The sequence below is a fragment of the Ambystoma mexicanum genome, chromosome 5q, assembly GCF_040938575.1.
Source record: "Ambystoma mexicanum isolate Mex_15411 chromosome 5q, UKY_AmexF1_1, whole genome shotgun sequence".
Taxonomy (NCBI): domain Eukaryota; kingdom Metazoa; phylum Chordata; class Amphibia; order Caudata; family Ambystomatidae; genus Ambystoma; species Ambystoma mexicanum.
The window spans coordinates 519,410,183-519,431,881 of NC_090933.1; the positions used below are offsets into that span (position 1 = coordinate 519,410,183).

The window sequence follows — 21,699 nt, forward strand, 5'->3', positions numbered from 1 at the left end:
CCGGGGGACTTTCCAGCGGCCAGTGAATTAATGGCCTTGGATATTTCTTCAGCTGTAATTAGTTTATCTAGGGAGTCCCTGGTCTCAGTGGAGAGAGCAGAGAGTGGGAGACTGTCCAAGTATGCCTCGACATCCACTGCATTGTCAGTATTGGAATAGAGGGATTCGTAGAATAAGCGGAATTGTGCATTAATAGCTTTTGATGATAGGGCAAGAGTGCCATCAGTCCTCTCTATAGCCGGGATGTGGGGTGAGCCGGACTTGTGGTGGAGAAGCCTCGCCAAGACATGCCCAGGGCATTCCGCCTCACCGTACTTGCGAGCTGTGTAGGGGCCGTCTAGGAACTTCCTTTCCCGTTCCGCCTGGGAGCGAAATGTATCTAGTTCTGTGCCGATATCCGAGAGGGCATCGAGAGTCTGTGAAGAGGCATATTGGGTTTCAAGGGAGGAGAGTCGAGATTCACTCCTTGTAGTGTCTCTCCGGATCACTCTAAGGTTCCCTGACTCTTTGGAGATTGCCATGCACCTTATTAGGCTTTGAATGATTCCCAGAGGGTAGCTTGTGTGTGGACTGAACCAGTATTTAATGCAAAGAAGTTGTCTATGGTGGTCCCCAGCTCTGTCTTAATGTCCGTGTCTAATAAGGAATGTGATTACAACCTCCATGATCGAGCGCTATTGTTACCTGTACCCCAATCGAGGGAGATGGTTATCGGGGAGTGGTCAGAGAATGTTCTGGCGAGAATTGCCATATGTGTGTTGGTTCTGATGAGTATATCCAATACAAGCCATCTGTCGATCTGTGAAAATGAATCATGTACTGAGGAGTAGGAGTATGCTCGGGAATCCGGATGTATCAGCCTCCATGCGTCTGATTCCATCACTTGGGCCTGGACTTCTAGACTGTTTTTGGCCGCCTTGGAGAGCTGGCGGGGCCTGGAGCCTGATCTATCAAGGTTCACGTCTAAGATATTGTTGAAGACCCCACCCCAGAGGATAGGGGCAATGGGGAACCCGGCGAGCAGGGATGCCAGATGCGTGTAAAACTTGGGGTCGTTGATGTTGGGACCATATATGTTAAGGAGTACAACCCCACTGTTCAGCAGGGTACCAAACCACAGGACATAGCAACCGAAGGGCTCCACCTGAACCACCTTATGCTGGAACTTAAGACTCTTGTGTATCAGGATCATGACTCTGCGGTTCCGGGTGGAATAGTCAGTATAATATCTCTGGGGGCCCCATGTTTTAGTGAACCTCTCACAACCACCAGCACGTGCATGGGTTTCCTGCAAAAAGAGCACTTTCACTATGTACCGTTCAGCATATTGCTATAGTTTGCGCATTTTAGCATAATTACCTAGTCCTCTGACATTCCATTTTCCTGCAAAAAGAGCACTTTCACTATGTACCGTTCAGCATATTGCTATAGTTTGCGCTTTTTAGCATAATTACCTAGTCCTCTGACATTCCAACTCGTGCAGACAAGGTTGTCGTCAGCCACCGGGAAAGGCATTGAATGTTAATAAGACAGCGTATTGGGTTAGACGTTGGGACACGGGCTCAGCAAAAATGTGAATGGGTCCCTGATCTATATGTGAGAAACTGTGCATGTTTGAGTACTCTAGTTCCCTGTCGCATGCCAAGCAATTTTAAACATAACCTTCCTGACCCTCCCCCAGCCCCACCCCTCTCCCAATCCGAGAGGTGAAAACCCGTACAACTTCAAGCAAAACCAAAAACAGTGGCATCATCGCCTGGTGGGCTGTGCGTTGGCCCTGAGAGGCGATGCTTCCGAATTAGGGAATAGACTAGACATTTTCGTGGTGCGTAGTATGAAAGCAATGTATAACGGGTAGAAAAAAACAACTTTGCGAAACTGAGCAGCAAAATCAGTTGGTCCGGAATAGACTGTAGATCATAGGGTCTACTACAAACAAGCTACGATTTCACAGTAGGTATTGTTATTCAGTCTTCGATGAACAAAGTGACATGTTCCTAGCTGCCGAGGCATGCATGCTCATCCGGGGAAATGTTTGTCGATACATTTAGAGACTTCCTCGGGGATGGTGAAGAAGTAGACTTGATTTGAATGTTCAATCCTGAGTTTAGCCGGATAAAGCATCGAGTATTTGACCCCTAGGTCTTGCAGCCTCTTCTTGGTGGCCAGGAAGGTCTTACGCTCCTACTGTACGGATACAGGTGGATTCTGGAGGAGCCGAGGAAGAGTTCCCCTTTGGCTCTCGCTGCACGGACAAGTGAGTCTCTATCGCGTTAATTTGGAACTTGTGCAATGATGGGGCGGGGAGGTGCACCCGGCCTCGGTTTTTGTCGTCAGGGCACAGTGGGCTCTCTCTATCGCAAATTGTGGGGAGAGGTTCGGGGAATCTAGTAGCATGAGCAGGGTGCGTTCAACGTAGTCTTCAATGGGGCCATCGATCTTATTCTCTGGGACCCCCATAATGCGGAGGTTGTTGCGCCTGAAGCGTGATTCAAGATAATCGTTCTTCTTGCTAACATCCAGAACCTGTCTGAAAAGCGTAGTGACCCTCGTCTCCACACTCCGCACCCCGGCTGTCCGTTTTTTCCATATGGGCTTTGATCGATGATATGGTCCCATTCATGTCATCTAGTTTGGAGTGTAGAGCAGTGAATCCCTCTTGCATATAATCCATCATCTTCTGAGATTCAGTGGACTCTGGAGGCGATGACATGGTAGGTTCAGGTGCAAGCTCACCAGGTTTTGGTGCCGCTTTCAAGAACATGTTGATAGAGCTCTGATAATTTTTCGCTCCTTTTGTCATGATCCTAGCAGTTTTCACAGGAGGTGATCTGTGCAGTGAGCGGCAGTGATGTTTCTGAGCCAGGTAGCCCAACTACACTGTATATCGACGAGTGGTAGCGTTATCCAACTCAGACTGCAGTGGAGTGATAGGATTTAGGGCAGTGTGTCTCATGGGTGCTTTGGAGAGAGTAGACAGTCCAAGATGCGGTACGATCGGGCATGCGGGAAGCAGACCTGGGGTGGAACTCCAGAGAACACATACAGGTATCCAACGGGTAGTCGCTGTAGAGAAGAGGTATAGCAGGGATGGCCGGTAGTGACACTCAAGTCCAGTAGGTCGATCCCAGGCCGGGTACAGGTGGGTTGCGGTCTCCCTTGCACGATGGGGAAGGGACATGCAGGTCCGACCCCAGTTATCGGCGTGTTTGGGTGGTAAGCAGATGTTCCACCAGGAACAAGAGGGGGAGGCCAATTGTGGTGTGCTGTGTTGCCACCTTTTGGACGTAATTCCCCCGGTCCGCTGGGGAAGCAGGCCGCGAAGCAGAGAGGGTGAGTATGGGATCAGGCCAATTCAGGAAAATCCTCTCGTTGACTGGTAACAAAACATGATGAAGTCCCCCTCCGTTCTTCTGTGGCGTAGTAGACACTGGTTCTTGTATCCTTGCATGCATTCACAAAGGCATGCTGGGCCTAAAGGTGAGACAGCAGTAGACAACTGTACCCGTGCAGTGATCAAGAAGACTCAAGAGATCCGGACAAGAAGTCGGAGTTCTTTGTAGAACTCTGGAAGGAAGCTTCCGCGGAGGAGAGCAGTGTCTTCAGCAGTAGCAATAAAAGCGATGATGATCAGTCGGGCTGGTCCAGGCTGCACCGGGAGGAATTGTGACCTCCCAAGTGCCAGATGGTAGTATCAGCAATCAAATGCCCCCCCGGGTGTTTGAGTTTAGGTTTAGCTCCTGGACTTGGTATTTATTGCAAAGGCCCTCCAGGCGTGCAGTAGGCTGCAGGACTTGCTCACTGAACGTAATAACATCATGGAACTCCCAGCGTCCCCACAACAAAGCGGCCCTGTCACAGGCAGGCCTCTCTGCAAGGTTTGTGGTCAAGGCTATGTTGTATCTCAGGAGATACTGATGCACACGTAGCATGAGCCAAAATAAAGGTGGGGAATTCCCTTGCATCTGGGGACCAGTTATCACAACTATCCCTGTGCCGAATCTAGATTGGATTAATGGCAAGTATCGGGTGGCTCAACTTGAGGAGGATGGAGTCAGCAGCAGTGGGTGTTAGGAAAGATTTCATAATTGTATGTAATTTTCCCTCCATGTGTACACCCCCAAAATGTTTGCTGCTGTTTAGACACCATTGACTGACTTTGCCAGAGAAGCACAGCCTTCAGCTGCACGCCTCTGGGCTTCCGCTCACTTTTATGGGGAAACTGACATGCCCTTAAGACGGTCAGTACTGGGAGACTTTGTTTCCCTTAGTCCTTTTCCCATGTTGCAACTTTTGCACAACATGTAACAAGTGTGCAATGTATCTTACCATACAGCATACTTGGCGTCTATAGTCATTTTCCAAAGGACTAGATAATCTCGGTGGACTTTTTATGAACTGTCCAGATGTGTCATGGACAGGACTCGTGGCAGCTATCTTTTCGCATTATTTTTAACCCTTTCCTTCCATGTTAACTGCGTTAACCGCGTTTGGCACAAATAGGTGGCCTGGCTCCAAAATGGCCATGCCACGAGGTTCTTTGTCCTGTCCTTTGGCCATCTTGCCCCTTCACCTTCCCCAGGTCGAGTTGACCCGGGTCAGTCCTTATTTGGTCATGCACTTTCCCACGAAACCCAATGCTTTCGCAGGCTTCTGCATGCCTTTTGTGTGTGCTTCCAGAATGTGGGCTGGAACGTCTGGTTCCAATACACATCCTGGGTGCCAGAGAGTCTTGAGTGCCATTAATGACTGGGACCACCGTGGTCCGTGATTGGTCCATGTATGGAGTGGGTGTTTGTGAGCAGATCTCCCATTGGGTCCTCTTCGTTTTGGCGCGAAGGGAACTTTGGATAAGAGGAGGCCAAAAACACCCCTACCTTGTCGATCTCCTGACTTCTCACTGAACAAAGGATAGGATCCAAGTATCCTGCAACTACGAAGCCGAGTCGAGGAACCGCTGGTGACCCGCTGGAAGGTTTGGCATCCTGAGCCCGCTGTCGTCCCGTGGGACCCCTCTGCATCTGGTCTTCCTGGAAGGTCTGCAAAGACGCTTTGACCCATTGGAATAGTGGGACCAACTATTCTCGGCACGTTCACCAAAACGTAGTAAGCTTTCTCGGAAGTGTCCCTGGGCCAACGAGTGGGCCGACCAGTTTACGCAGGACCTTTGCTCTGTCTCCGCCGCAGTTTCGAGGAGACCCTCGAAACTTGGGATACTGCTAGCTCTGTGTCCCTGGCATCCTCACACCGAATTTTCTACACTTGGCATTCCCAAGTCTGAAGTGAGACAAGTGCGCCAGGACCAGAGTAAACTCTGTTACCGTGTTGCCGTGCCGCTGCAACGTCTTTTTCAAGTACGCTGCATTTGAGACCCTCTTTCCCCTGAAGCCTGCTGCAGTGAAACTGGGTCGATTCATCCACCCGGAGCGGAGAAATTGCCACTGTCCCGTTTTGGAATCATCGCTGTATCTCAGGAACTGAAAGCCACAGAGATGTCATTTTTGCCGCATTTGAACCTGCAACCCGAGTGTACTGAACGTGCGAAGTTTGGGTCCAAGTGCGCCTGGGACCGGTGAGTACTTACAACACTAACCAGTGGCCACTGGCACCAAGGGCCCCTTTTACGCACAAGTAGCCCCTGGGGGGCCCTCTCCTTTCCACTGCTAGCGCGAACTAGCAACTCCATCCCGCTATTTGGAACTGCCTCTGCCTTCAAGTGGAGGTCCTCCCTGAATAGTGGGAACTTGTTCTTCATCACCTTATCGACCTTCCCGAGCTGCAAGAGACCCCTAAAGAGACCCTATTTTGCCCATTGGAACAACTGTGTGCACTTGCATTGCATGTACTATTGAGCACAAGGCTCCTCTCTTCTTAGGGCTTGTACTGCCTCTTAGTTAGGTGTGTTGTCGATGTCAAAGTGGCCTAAAGACTATCTGCACTGCCCGTTTCCTTCCCATCTAGGTTGTTGACATATTTTGTGCATTTAACCCCTTTACATCCCAATTGTCTGGTATATACATTGTATTGATAGTGTTGTGTTTGTTTACTTAGCGTTACTGTGATTCTTTTGCTATGGTGTATGTTACAAAGGCCTTGTAATAAATGTCTATATTGTTGCTATAACACCTTTCTGGAGTAATTTTTAAGTGTCCTTGCTTTGTGTGCTCATTGAGGTCCTTCAGTCACCCTCGCCCCTCCTGAGACCTAGTCTTGACCGCCTTCCATAGCTACCCTGATTGGTCTGTCTTGTCTAGAGGTCACCCTGTTCCAAGAAACTAGGCTGGCCTTCTGAACCTCTGCCCTCCAGGTCAGAGTTCAGACATCCATTTTAACAGTGGGTAGGCCTGGGCTGTAGTGGCCAGGGGAGCCTCCAGGGCCTCCGTGAAGTGATGTGCGTCTGGCCAGCTAGCCGCGGTAGTGACTGATGCCGCTGGGATTATGCCGAGGTGGTAGGTCGCGTAACACTTGTTTCACCCCTTGCTCCGTATCAGGATGAGCCACATAACAGCAGGACAAGGAAGGCTCATGGACCGCAGTATCCGAGTTTGCCCCATTGCTGTCCACCTGGCAGCAGGTGGCGCCGCGTATTACAGGCCAGTCATGGCACAGTCTCCCCAGCCGACGTCGGGGTCCGCCGAGTGCGGTGGGCAAGTATGCGGGTCGTGGCCCGCAGTGCCGAGGGCTCCAAATGCTGCGGCAGTGGTGAAGAAGGCCGGGCGCGAACCCCGGATGCAGCAAGGCACCGATCGATTTAATAGCTGCAGGCGGGAGTCCCGGGCCAAGCCGAAGTGGAAAGTGTCCCTCAAGGGGCCAGTGCGGTCAAGTCCATTGCATGGGGATGAAAGCTTTGTGCCACGGTCAGACCCCTGAGGGGGCCGCAGTTTAAGGTGTGCTGTGTAGAGCTGAAGACGCCCCTCCGCCAATCAGGCCAGAAGCCTTGGGACTCGCGTCTATGGGGACCACGTGTTATGGAAGCGTGTCCGGGGGCGCCACCATGGGTTCAGACTGCAGCGTAGAAAAGGAGTGATTCCTTTTCAATGGTTCCTTCCCGAGCCGTAATATTTGTGCAGGATCTGCCTCAACTCAGTAGACAGAAGTCTGTAGATTTTCGAGATGGAACGCTGCACCAAAGCGTTAGTTAATATCAAGGATTGTCCCCTTCACGAAGCAGCTTTTCAGGCAGCCATACTCATTCAAGCGTAACAGTGCCCCCTCTTTTGGGAATTCTAATGGGGACAAGATGGAGATTTTGGTGTTTGGATCCTCCAATCCCAATGAGGTTTGAAATGCTGAATACTGGCCTGATTCCTGGGGGCCTTGTCCTGCCCCCAGTGCATCTGTTAAGAGTCTTGGAATCAAACTTCTGCCCTCAGGCTCAAGAGAAGCCTGAAGCCCAGATGTCATCACTGTTCCTCCGATTTCTTTAAATCAAAACTTCTAAAAAAGATCCTCCCTTTCCTACCGTCCGAGCTTTGCTCTACAGTTGGGGCCTCATCCATCATGGGTTCTCTGGACTATTGTAATGGAATCTATCTTCGCCAGCCTGAGTTTTTAGTTCAGCATCTGCAGACCTTATAGAATTCTGCAGCTCGCATAGATTTAGGAGCACCGAGGCTGGCACACTCCTCTCCTACTTCAACAACTCCATTGGCTTCCAGTGAAAAGCCATATTAATTTCAAGGTTTTGTGTATCGCACACCGTGCTATTCATCAATCAGGCACACTCTATCTTCAATTTAAACTCACTCACTACACTCCCTCGAGATCTCTGCGATTGTCCTCGCAGCTTTTATTGAGGATCCTGAGGTTTTGTAAAGTGCGTGCTGGTGGACCTTGCTGTTCTGTTCTTGCCCATACGTTGTAGGATTCTCTTCCCCTTCAGCTTCGAAAAATCTCTGACCATCTTAGTTTTTCACAAAGCTCTTAAGACCTATGCGCTCTGTTTGAGGCTCTGTACCTTGCCCTACTCGTTAATGTGCCTGAGCACCTATATGCATTTGGGCGGTAGTTTAGCCCTTTATAAATATGAATACAGTTCTGGGCTCTACATGAGGGTCTGAACATGTGTATACTTTCTCTCACTAGTGGGGGATTGGGCCTTTGCTAGTTGATTGACTGCTTGGGTGCATCAAGGTCTGCTGCAGCTGCTGGACCAAACCCATACAAGGCCGGTCTGCCATCTTGGAATCACTGCAAGTCTCGAGCATGCACGTTCAAGGGGCAGGTGGCGCTCATGATTCTCTCGCAGATGCTTTGCAGATTGCCCTCTGATCTCACACTGGTAAGCAGTCCTACTCTTTTGTTTACAGTGCAATTCCTACTAGTGAAGTGTGAAGTATTTTTCCAATCACATGACATGTCCCAAAGAGCCCACAAAACCTCTGACTTCAACACATTCAGTAATATTCTGCATGCCCCATAAAGGGCTAGATTTAAAAGATTTCAGGCAAAGGGGTGCCTGGACAAGTGGATGGAGGGCCCCGCGTGGGCGAGCCACTTAGGTGGAGCTTAGGTTGGGCAGGGCCAATGGCTGTCAAAACTCTAGGGACAAGTGTGTATTTTAAGTTTGTCTTTTTTTACTGTGGGAGTTGTGTGCTTTAGAGTGACGCAGCCTGGCTGCTTCGATTGGGTGTGCTGCAATTAACTGTACTGTTTGCTCAGGAGCACTTAATTTGTTCAAGTGGGAAATCCACTCCACCATTTCATCCACTCGCCACTTTCAAAATAACAGGCACACCCTTCCAAAATCTTCCACTCTCCACTTCCATCCGCTCACTCTTCACCTTCTAACCCTTCTCTATTTCCTCATAACAAAAACTGCTTTTGCCATAGATTGAAAAATGTACACATCGCAGTCCACTAAATAAGAGCCTGGTAAGTGAATCCCAATTAATTATACCCTAAGCATAAAAGGTATGTTCCTTTTATTCAACATGTATTAATTGATATAGCTTCAAAAAAAGATCACAAACACAGAGAAAAAGAGGTATATGCAAACGTAGTGTGGCAACATCAAAATACCAATCACCCCTCCACCCTTTCCCTTCCATCCACCCCTGTTCCTCTTGTCCACCCCTGTCCCTTCACCTTCCATACCCATTCACCTACCGTCCTCGGCCCCTTACAACCATTCCCAGGCACTGGCTGAACACCAAGGCCACAGCACCTCCTCCATCTCAGTTTGTGTGTTCCAACAATGCCTCTCTGAAAACTAACCTTTCTAAGCAGGGTCAGGAGGAAGGTTCTGGCGGCCATCAGCCCCAGATTACTGCAGCATCGAATGGGACATTTTGTGACATAAAAATTACATTTTGTAGCACAAAGTTGTATTTGTTGTGACATTTTTACAGCACATTCTTTATTGAGTTGAGTGTGAGCGAGTGCTTTGGGTGCAGAACAGATCCAGGGTGCAATAGCAACATCAACTGCAAATTGTTATTGGTTGCACAGAAAACAGTCTTTGAGACAGTTTGAGGGTTTTATTTTTCTTTGAGTGACCTAGTGCCATCCCTCTCCCTCTTGTCTCCTTTGGTAGTCCCTTCCCTAATCCAGGCATCCTTAACCACTGGTTCATGCTACTGAATGGTAACCCTATTGTCTAATGCCTGGCTTCTGCTCCCTAAATGCAAGCCATCTGAGCTCCCTCAGGGACTTGTTACCTTTCCCTACTCTAGCCAAAGGTTATGTTATGTTGAGTTATACTGTGCACCGATAACATCCAAGGGCAGTCTCCAGGCACTTACGTGGCTCTGCAAGAAAGAGGACAGGGTTGGTTAGTGATGGAAGAATGATAGGATAGGTCCAGAACCAGGAGAAACAGGCACCTGCGTGTGTTAGCTTGCAGATGGTAGGTTGTGTGCACTGGCTTGTTGTATCCCTACGGGTAAATTCCAATGCGTGGGACGTTTCTATGTGACTGTTTGTTATGTTGGGGTGTGTATGTGTTGTATGTGTAGATTCGCAGGTGTTGCAGGTTGTGCGCACTGGTTTGTGTGTGTTTGGGTACAGGTTAGCTAGCCCAGTGGGCGTGTATAGTGTTCGGGTGGTGTGTTTGAGGAAGTAGAAGCAGGGTGTTAATGCTTTGACTGCTTACAAAATTCTTCTAGGCGGCTAATCTACATTGTCCTATCTGTTGTGACAAATTACTAATCTCCATAATTCTATCTAAATGTGAGGCATGGCTAACCTTCACAATTCTATATAAGTGTGACGCATGGTAAATCTTCACAATTAGGGTGGCCTATGGTTAAACTTCACCTGACCAGAGGGTGAACTAAATTGGAGGCACAGCAGTAAATGCAAAACACCTAGATTTGAGATATCTGGATAGAGGGAGAATGCCTATGTCTGGGACACAACAGTAAAATAAAACCGCCTAAAGATTGGTACACAGCAGTGATAGAAATCATATTTACTAGCTGGCTAATTTTGGTATGCTATTCACTACCCACTATTCAAACACCCTCTTCACCCACTACCACTCAATTCACATTCACTACTCACACTAGCTTCTGCTTACCTGCCACCCAAACAAGCATACTCACGATGCAGAACTACTTTCACTCCTAAACCAATACCTCACCTGCTGCACAAATCTCCTCCACAAGCCGCCACTTCCTCCTTCAACCTGGTGGTTTCATGGGCCACCTCGACTGCTGACCTCACCCGAACAGCATACACTTCCCATTTCCTGTCCCATGTTTAAATCTCCCTCCCTTTGTTTTGATTGGCCAGTTTACCATAGTCAATCCTGTTCTTCCTCCCCCTTGGAATGTGCATGTTAAAGGGGGAAAGCCTTTAAAAATGGGGGTTGGGAGGGTGGCTAAGCCCTGCCCACTTGCTCCCCATGTAATGGCCATGACACTAGTGAAAGTTCACTGGCCTGGTTTGCGTTCTGTGTTCCGCTCTGGTAACTTCAGGGCACAAGGGTTCTTTCACCTTTTCTGTCCCTGGTGCTTTAGTAGGTTTGGGATGACCGGTGGTAGGTACTCAGCCCAGGTTGTTGTTCCCACCTTTTTAGCTCCCACGCTAGCCCCTGCTGGCTCACACTGGTTGTCTGTCCCTAGCTGCTATATGTGCAGTGCCTGCTCGCTGGTGTGCAGCGGACAGGTTTGATCTCTCGTGGCTAGTTGATGCACAGGGCACTGGGACTGATCTTCTCAGTTGGTTCTCGGTTTCTCTGTTGGTCTCTGCTTACGCTCTGGAGTTTCTTAGCAAGAGGAACCCTGGCGAGTATATGCACTAGGAGGTAAGGTTGGAGATAGGTGTCTGCAAACTAGCATGCTGGCACTGAGGGGGAAGGAACAGGTATTGGGTCCCTTTTGGCTGTTGTTGCCCTCAAAGTTGTGGCTGCCTGTGGATTTCCCCATACACCTCTCCAGGTCCCTGGAGAAAGGTTCGTAACCCCTTCTGACAAGCATAAGGACTTTGCCTAGTGTGACGAATCATGAGATTGGATCACTTCTCCCAAAGGGGTGGGGATCAGGGGGGCTTTCCCTGTGAGGCTAGGGAGGTGTGCCTGTAGAACGATACACTCCCCAGAGGTAGAGGCAAGCAGGACCTCACCGGAGGGGACTGCCCCATGGGGACAAGAACTCCTGTTCCGGTAAGGAACCCCCTACCCAATCCACTTATCCACCACTGTTGATAAACCCTACTGGAAGACAACAGGAAGAATCAGTAGACAGTTGTTATTGTAATATTAAACCTCTAAGAAAACCTGAAGAAAACTACTCATGTGGTACTGAAACGAAGAAAACCACTAGAGTAATACCAAATGCAAGTACAACACAGAAGAAATACTTTAATGCTATGCAGGGGAAGTCCCTGCGCAGTGTCATGAATTTGGGAGGAGGGGACACATGAGAGAGAGAAGCCAGAGAGTTCCAAATCGGATGTTGGAGCTGAACTGAAGGAATCTGGGGAAGTGCTGCTTCCAAAGTGCTGCTTCCAAAGCTTCCACGCCAGCTTCTGAGGGAAGCTGGCGTGTGCAAGTACCAGAGTTGCACTCCAGGAGATGCAGGTGGCAATAGGCCAAAGGACTGGAACAAGGTCCCAGGAGAGACCTAGCAAGAAGTGATGTGACCGCAGATACCAGGGAGTGCCTCCTGGATGCCGAGACCACTTACCTACCGGCACCACAGAACATCCCGAGAGAGGAATGAGAGAACCTAGCAAAGACGCCGTCCTGACAAGACCCAGCGATGCGACCCGTCCCACCACCACCCACCCCAAAATCAAGAAGGCAACGGGGAGAGCAGAAGACCCAGGGAGCGTACCGAAAATGAGTGGAATACTCCTACTCGTCCCAGTCAGAAACGAGTATGGAAGAAGTGAATCATAACTGGGCTACTCCTACTCGTCCCAGTGAGGTACAAGTTTGGAAGAAAAGTGAGAATCATCACTGGGCTCGTCCCAGTGAGGTACAAGTGTGGAAGAAAAGTGAGAATCCTCACTGGGCTGCTCCTACTCATCCCAGTGAGGTACAAGTTTGGGAGAAGAGTGAGAATAATCACTGGGGTACTTATCCTTGTCCTAGTGAAACACAAGTTTGGAAGAACCGTGAGAATCATCACTGGACTAGTCATTCTCATCCCAGTGAGGCACAAGTTTGGGAGAAGAGTGAGAATCATTATCAGGATACTACTACTTATCCCAGAGACATACAAGACTGAGAGAAGAATGAGAATTGCAGTTGGGATAGTGTTTCGTCATCCTAGGCCAGATAAAGATTGGACATTGAACCAAGAAAGACTCTCATGTTTGCGTAACAAGAGGTCACAAGAGAAAAGGAAGAACCAAAAGAATACGATTGTAAGAGAACAAGACCGAAGAGGAAAAGAAAAGTGGAAAAGCCCACAGTCAAAACTGTACAATTTGATGAAAGTGATAACCAAGAACTTTCTAAGAATCCGTTACTAACGTAAAGTGCTGAGAGAGCAGTTCACAGGAGAAGGGAGTCATTTGGCTGAACCTTATTTGTTATGATAGTGATAGGGTCAGGTTAGATTTATTTTGGACAGTAGACTGACTTGGTTTTGGGCTCACTGACGAGCACAGGATCTATGTGATCTTAACAAAAACTGTTTTTCTTTTTTATTTGGGCGGTTGTGGGGTCTGACCCCAAACCCCTCTTTCCCCATAATTGTACCCCAACCCCATCCCCACCCATTTGAATCCCTTAGCCCATCCCCCATATATATTTAATTATACTTTTCTGTATTTTTTCTGTAATTATGTTTAGTTAAAATGGTATTCGTTAACATTTTCATTACTTTCACTGGCTGCCCCAAGCACCCTATTTAGTTTGGTTAGGTAGGGAAACCCCATAGCTTATTGAAAGTTAGACGTTTTTCCTTTTCTTTAAAATAAAGAATTCGTTCAAAATGGAAGTTGAGTCTGTCTTCTTCTTCTGACCCACCACACTGGTCACAAAATGTAGCCAAAATGTACAAGATTGCCCATGCATCTGAAAACAAATGCTGCTTTGTATGGTGAATATGACTGGTCAAATATTTGATAATGGTAGAGTTTGAAGACCTACCATAGTACTCCAGTTTATAAATGGCACTTTAAAATTACACAAAGCATTTTTGTCACAAGGTAGAGGGTGATGCAAGGTGGTACTGCACACATACCGACTGGCACTTGGGGAGGTGACAGGAATTGGGCCCCCTAAACTGCTGCGGTCTCCCTCTTTGGTAGCACAGGCTCTGGTTTACAGTCTGGTAGGCCTCCCACCTGAGGATGAGAGGGGTTCATATTCCCTCTTCATCACAACGAACTGCACGAGATTCCTAACAGAGCTTCGCTGCCTGACTGATCCATCTACGGAGGAGAATTAGTTTCACCCCGTGACCATGACTGGATCCCCAGCATAAGCAAACAAAACACACGTCCAACACATGCAAGGAAGTGCTTAACTGCGAAAAGGAAGATTGTGCTGGGTGCCCCGCCGAACCTAACGGGTGGAAGACTGATTGCCAAAGCATCAAAGAAATTGTTCCTGAGGAAGATGACATAAACAGAAGTCATCGAAACCGGTCGACCAGAGGTTGAGCAGATGTCTCCAATTTAAGAGAGACAAATGCATATCAAATAAATTACCATTACTGACCAGTGCATATACGACACGATAGAAGGTCCTAGTTGCATTAATCATGCCTATTTCAATCAACGCTTGAGAAATGCCATATTGGTTATTGTGATTTTACGAGGCTGATGTAAAAGGTACAATCGATACATCAAGCAACAAGGGTAATACCCAAGGAGAGAGGTTCTTTCTTTTTGCATCTATCTCTTTTTTTTTATAAATCTATATTTATGGTATAGTTAAGCACACTTCATGGAGGGTTAATAAACTACTTGGTTTCATACCATGCAAAAACAGTCCCATGTGAACTGTACTACTCTGTGATTTAATGTATGGGAATAGCTAGCCCAGCCCGTGTTTTTATTAAGAATAGCACCCTCATTGTAATCTTCTGGTAAGACTCTCCTTCCTTTCCCTTTTTAGATAGGCGGTGCAACAGCACAACCCAAGGTGAGAACATCACGGAGGGACAGTGTTCTTCCGAACAGGGTGAAATTCAGGGAACACAATAATAATCATAACTAAATTGTGTAAAATGTTGTACTTGTTCTGTTTTGTGCGATACCGTGAATTGTATATATAGCAGGAAGGTCAAAATCCCCATATGAAGTGTAATAACAAATGCAAACTACTCAGGGATATAGTGGTTCTCATATTCCCTTGTGACATTGTCCGGTTACCGATCTTGTTAGACAAGCCCCTGCCTTCTGATCTGGTTGTTGTGACAGTCATCATAATGTATCATGGAGCAGGCCATTTCGGCCCCGTAGTCTCCCTTCCTCCCGACACACGTCAAGGGTCAGGCAGGGACATCATCACAGTAGTCTTCCTCTACAAACTCCCTCCCTTTTTCTCCCTGAGAGACTTAATACATCCACTGCAGAGATCTTCGTGTGGCCTTGTTGGCTCAGCTTCACCTCCTGGCAGGGGAGCCAACTTATGACTTTCCTAGGGGGTGCCGCTGCTCAGATTTTAGGGCAGTGTCATTGAATGCGTATAAACATTGTTAGAGATTGGTTTTCTTGGGATTTGGGGGGGTGGCGCTCAGGCCCCGGAGCAGCTGAGTGCCCCTGCCTACTGGTGAGTCCCCTCAGCTTTTCTTTGGTTCTAGACTGGTAAAATGAGTACCATTAAGTTGGGTGATGACACTGAAGTACTCAAAAATGTCAGCAAGTTTTATACCCAGGTATCTTTGTAATGAATGCTTCTTTTGTCCTCTTTTCACTTATAGAAGAAAAGATCCCTGGATAAAGAATATGCAAGTTTCCCAGATGAGGTTTTTCTGGGATCCAAGATATCGGATGCCGGGGCAGCCAGGACTTCCTCTGTTGTTTCCAATGCTTGGCTTCGATGTGGAGATGGATTTGCTCGCTCTTCCACGCGAACGGTAAAGTAATATTTGTTACTGCACCTGTATAAAGTGATTCTTTTTTTAATAATATGTTCATTGATTTTGAATTGGAACACAAACTGAAAATTACACATATCAAGAATTCTCAAAATTGTTCCTCCCTCCCATCTTCCCTCCCTTGGAGATCAGGATTAGGCAGAAGCAGACCGCATATTCCATGTATTATCAGAAATCTGATGTTTAACAGCTTCATTCTTTGCAGGCATAGAGGTAGTATAATCTTTCAGGAATGATAATAGGCATTCCTAGACCCTTTTAGAAGGCAGCGTTGTCCTGGTTTAGCATGTATGGCACCCATTTCTGGGAGACAAAGTCCTATATTTTGCATATGCAGTCATGTATCAATGGCACATGCTCACTCTTCCGTCTCTGGGCTATCAGCAGCCATGCCGCTCTCAGCAGCACAGAAATTGCCCGGGTTTCTGTTTTATTATGTGGCTGTGTTTCTGGGTCATGCATACCAAATAGATAAGGACAATAACTCTTGGAGGGGGAAGATGAACATTTTCTGGAGGTTAGCCTTTATCGCTTTCCAAAACTCTTGAATCTTTGGGCAGACGCACCAAATGTGTAGTCAGTCCTCTCTAACATTGCATCCCCTCCAGCAATTATGCGATAAGTGGATGAACATCTCGTGAAGTCTAGTGGGTGTGTATTGCAGCTGAACTAGTATCTTGTACCACATTTCCCTAATTTGTATTGCTCTTGCATGTTTAGGGATGTGTCTCAACAACCATTCCCACTGCTTCTTAGTAATACCCTGGTCTTGTATGGCTCCCACCTGGCCGTATATGGGGATTTTATTCTGGAACGCTCTCCAACAGTATCTTGTACAATGCAAGTAGTGGGTTCTTCAAACACGTTTGGGTGTTCTTGTAAAAAATTCCTGAAGTAAAAAACCTAGAGGCTGCTGTTCTAAGCTCTGTGTTGGATACCCAAAGTATCAGCTGAGTGTATGGATAGAGTTCTTTCTCAGAGATTTGAAACCATCTTTTACAGTCTTCAAATTATCTAATGGTGGTGTTGCTGTATAGGTTCCTCAGACGTTTACAGCCCCCCTCCTGCCAATGTGAAAAAACCCTACCGTCCAGGCCTGGCGAAAACTGCAGGTTCCCAAATAAGGGAGTAAAAAGGGAGCGGAAGGTTGTTATACCATATTTCTGAGTGAGTCCATCCTATACCTCTCCCACTATTTGAGTAATTTGACTGAGGTACATGTTTATAGGTCTGACCGTTTTAGGGAGCCACAATAATTTGTCAAGACACCTTACCGCTATCCCCTCATCCATTCTAGTCTAAGTTCTGGCAAAGTCTTCAGTGAACCATTCCCTGATTATCCTAATTTGATAATTTTCTTAATACAGCTTGAAATTCGGGAAGGGTAATCCAATCCTACCCTATTTCTTGGAGCCAATAGCACTTTGCTTGAGACCCTCTGTCTCCTACCCCTCCAAAGAAAGAGCTTGCTGTGGTCATTAGCTCCTTAAAGGAGTTTGGGATCGCGATGGGCAGGGTCTGAAAGTGATATAGGATTTTAGGAAGAATTGTCATTTTAATCGTTGCAATCCACCCCAGCCATGAGATTGAAAATGGGCTCCATGTAAGCAAGTCAGCTTTAATACTTCTTAGTGCTGGGTAGTTTTCTTCGTAAAATGGTTCCAAGGGATTTAGTGAGGGTGATCCTTAAGTATCTAATCCCTTAGGTGGCCCATGCAAAAGGGGCACTTGCCATTGCTTCTTGCATTTCACGACCCTGCAATGTTTATTTCAGATTTACTAAGATTGACATTTAGTCCTGCTACCTTCTGAAATTCGTGGAGTTCTCTTTGTACCACTGAAAGGGAATTAGAAGGGTTAGATAACGAAATGAGCATCTCATCGGCGAACTCCATGACCATGTTGTAATCCCCTCCAAATGAGATTCATGTGATGTCCTCCCGCTCTCTCGGCCGGTCAAGAAGGGTTCTAGAAATATCACAAAGAGAAATGGTGACAAGGGGCATCCCTGTTTTGTTCCATTCCGTAGGGGGATCCTCTCGGAGAGGCTTTCATTGATTTCCAGTCTCACTGATGGGGTAACGTAGTTATCCTGGATCATTTCTTAGGGTATCAAATAAAAACAACCATTCCTCTTGGTCGAACGCTTTTTCTGTGTCTGATGCTAATAGGACTGACAGGATTCCCATTTTCTCTGCTTTCTCAATCAGGTGAGATACCCTTCTAATATTGTCAAATGTTTGGTAGCCTTGACAAAGCCTGTTTGGTCCATGTTGGTCTGGCTTGGGAGAATGGTCTCTAACCTATTTGCGAAGACTTACTTATACATTTTGGCATCTCTATTGATCAATGCAATTGGTCGGTAACAGCCACATTTCTTGGAATTTTTCTGTGGTTTGTGGATGAGAATGATTTTAGCTTCCTCCATGGAGGGAGTAGTTCTTTTTGTTCCCTGGAATGAGTTAAACAGGTTAGTTAATGGTGGGATTAACTGTTTTGCAAACGTTTCGTAAAATTCCATAGGGAAGCCATCCGGACCCAGGGATTTATTTTTGGGGAGAGCTTTAATGACCAATGCCATCTCCTCCTGATGTTTTTCCTCTTCTAAGAATTCTCTCATTTGACTTGACAACATCAGCAGAGAGATGTCCGCTACGTTGGAGTCCTGGTGAATTACAGGCAGGGGAATTATTATCAATCTCCCAATTACATGCAAGAGGAACTGGGCCGAGGCAATCCCATGTACCAACAACTGAAGATTCAGCCATAGGACAAGTTTTACTGCCCTTATTAAAAATTCAAATGACAGGGATTGAAGTATGAACAATGCAGCATTCTCCACACTCACTCATCAATCTTGAACCTGTTGTCCAGTTTTGTTAATACAGGACATCACAAAATGAAGATGCACCCTAAAAAACCCAACTACAGTCGGGATTGGTGAGTATGGTAAACTATATACACATTCTATAAGGGGCTAGTGTGGAAATTGGGTAAAACATATTTGGTGGCTCCCCCTGAGACCACCTCTAAACGTTGCGAGTACAAATATTACAGGTTAGTGTGAGGTGATTGGTTGAGGCAACAAAGTGTTAGCTCAGTGTGGAAGGTGGTTAGGGATTGGACAAAGAGGGTCTTCTCAGCCTTAGAGCCTTGGAAAGTTAGGAGGCCAAGTGCAACTATCCAAGGTGGTGAGAAGGGCCCTGACGGGGATGCATGCTCTCAACAAGTTAGCATCTCCGATCTCCTAGGCCTTGAGACAGAACATTCGTCTTTGAACCTGATATTGCTTGTATCATTCTGCCTTCAGTTCGATGGGAACAGCCACCTCAGCCTGGCTAGAATTAATAGGCTCTGTCTTGCAGGTTCAGATCACGTGTGTAGGGACCAGAGAATTGATTTCTCCTGCTTGCAATTATGAGGATTTGTGGCTTGTATTACTGGCAGGTGTCCTATCTTTTCGGCTGAGTTAAAACTTTCCTTCTCTCTGTGTCCTTGGTAAGGCTACAGTGGCTACACTGTATGCCTGGTTTGCGTGTTTCAGCGAGATCAGCCTGTTACTTTGTCTCTGTATTCTAGAGTCCATTCTGCTCCTTCCATTCACACCAATGTACCTGTGGCTTCCATCTTGATTTATATGGCCACCTATGTTAGTTGCGTTTAAGTCAGTCCTCTAGCTATGTAAGTCATATTCTTCATGTCTGCCAGCAATACATTGAAGTGTCTGCGTAACCTCATGCACGGATCATGTCTAACGCATCTATATCATAGTGTCAGTTGTGACGCCATTGGCTTCTTCAAGGTTGTTCCATTGATTGCAGCTGTATCTCTTCACCACCGTCATCAGGATAGGGTCTGAATGGTTGTCTGAGTGAGTAGCGTTTCTTACACCTGTGATACATTGAAGATAGGGAAGAGGGGCCCTGGAACAATGTACACCTTTCGTTTCTCTGCGTCTAGACGAGAGGGGGACAGGTGCAACGAGGGCCACGTTTAGTTCTCCCTCCTCACTGGGACTTGCTCGTCTGTTAATGCAGCCCTGATCCCCTTTTCACTTAGCACATTGTTAGAGATTGGTATCACACCACTAATCAGTTTGGACCTTCCCTGTCCCCTTGGGCGCCTAGCTCGTAGTTTGTCTGGTTGATTTGCCTTGGCGTAGTATGTTTGTTTCATACTTAGTAATGCCTTTTCAGCCGATTTGTTGCTTGTTACTTCTAACTGTCCTGCTGTGTCTCTGTAGGCCCTAAGATTCGCTCTTTTGGGTGCCTTCCAAGGGCCACCTACAAGTCGCTCAATGTTGCTTTCTAGGGTCTGTTCCAGGCTCTATAGTTGCTTCTCCTTGTGCACTTTCAACAATTTCAGTACCCCCCCTTAACACCGCCTTAAAAACTTCCCATGTCATACTGTCCGATGTTTGGTCCGCCGGATTTTCTGCAAAGTATTTCACAATCTTATCCCTGATTACCTCAATCTGAGACTTGTCTCCAAGGAGTTCTGTCAGAAAACTCAATTTCCACGTCCATCTCCTTTCTTGGTGGAGGCAGAGATCTGCCTGTACAGGGGGATGGTCTGATAACGGTTATATTGCCTATTGTGACGTTAGTCACTGTACCCAAGAGTGTTACTGAGACCCATATGTAGTCTGTTCTAGATTAAGTGTGCTGTACATTGGAAATTAAGGTAAAATCCCAATCTTGGCCTCTCCTCGCTCTCCAAACATCTCTTAGGTGTAATCTCTCCATTCAATTTTTAAGTTGTGTGAACGTGACCGCCCCGCCCCTAGCTCTACCTTGGCTTCAGTCTGGTGTTTGGGACCAAGCTACATTGAAATCTCCCATAAGCACTCTCTACCTTTACAAAACAAAGCCCCCCAGCTTCACCAGGGTATCTAGGATCAATCCCTCCTGCCCTGTGTTTGGAGCATATATTGTTGCAAGAGTGATAAAATGTGAATAAGAAGCGCACATATGTGTTCTCACATACTTTTTCCACTTTAAATTCTACATAGTCTTTAAGGGCTAAAAGGACTGCACATGCTTTGCTATTCGTGGTGGAATGAACTAGTCAGGAGTCTTCCCAAGTCCAGCTTTGTTTTTGTCCAATGTTCGAAGGGGGGGGGGGCCTTGGCGGGCGACCACATCTGCTCTATTGCCCTGTAAAATGTGTTCTACTTTCTTCCTCTTAATTTAGGATTTAAGGCCCCTAATGTTTTCCATCAAAAACCTGAATTACAAAAAGTCTTGGAGATGCTACTTACATGTCCTCCAGTTGCCAGTGACCCACCTGCTCCGTGTTCTTCATGCTTGACTAGTGTATGCGGTCCATAAACCATGAGTGCATTAGTGAACTTCCCTGTTCTGATCTCCTTTGGTACCCCCTCTGCACCCCAACCTAGAATCCCCCCCCCACCAACTTACATAATAAACCTAATCCCCCAACATTAAGGTCAAGGTCGGAGTCCCCATGAGCTCCAGAGCACCCTAAAGCTCAGGAGTTGACCAACTGACCAAACTAATAGAACATAGAGGACAACCTACAGTCCTCAATTGCGTTTCAAAAGGTGGCAATTCCCCTTCCCTGCCTGGGGAAATTATCATGAGCCTACTGCTGTTGTGTGCCTCTTTCCTTCAAATGCTACCTGGTAAGTAGGCGAGTGACCGTGTGAAAAGATGCCATCTGAGATGAGGTCCTTCTGTCTCAGGTTGGCTGTTCTGAGTTTGTATCTCCAGCGCTTGAACAGAGGCATTGTCTCCACTCCCTGTCTAATTCCCCCACCGGTTTTGCAGGCCTTTATTTATTATGTTCTTGGGTACCGAAGACCACTCCCAAGGTCTCCTTCTGAGCTGTCTTCATGTTTCCTCCCGGATGTACACCAATCTCATCCTCAATTAGTTGTAGGAGGGTGATGCCTTCACCTAACGTAGTTCTACACTGTGGGAATCCTCCCACTGGAAAAGTAGGTCAAACAGGAAGGTCCAACGATAGCTAATTTCACTCTTGGTCAATTCCTTCATTATGGAGTCCAGCTCATTGTATTTTTGTAGCGTGGTGAAAGCAAGGTCCTGGAACAGGAAGACCTCTCTGTCCCCCACCTTGAGTAGGCCTCTGCCACTTGCTGTTGCCATAATGGGCTCTTTCTGTGTATACGAGACCGGAGCTGCTAGGATGTCCATCGGGACTGGTCTTGGTCCACTTT

General features: G+C 47.1%; 1 protein-coding gene across 2 annotated transcripts in view; it reads left to right on the forward strand.

Annotated features, from left to right (window-relative positions):
• SPIDR (scaffold protein involved in DNA repair) overlaps positions 1-21,699 on the forward strand; it is a 3,076,965-nt gene that overhangs the window by 48,028 nt on the left and 3,007,238 nt on the right. For both annotated transcript variants that reach the window (XM_069621022.1, XM_069621023.1), the window contains exon 2: positions 15,324-15,479. In XM_069621022.1, coding sequence (XP_069477123.1) covers positions 15,324-15,479 — 156 coding nt within the window. The remainder of the gene's footprint in view (positions 1-15,323; positions 15,480-21,699) is intronic.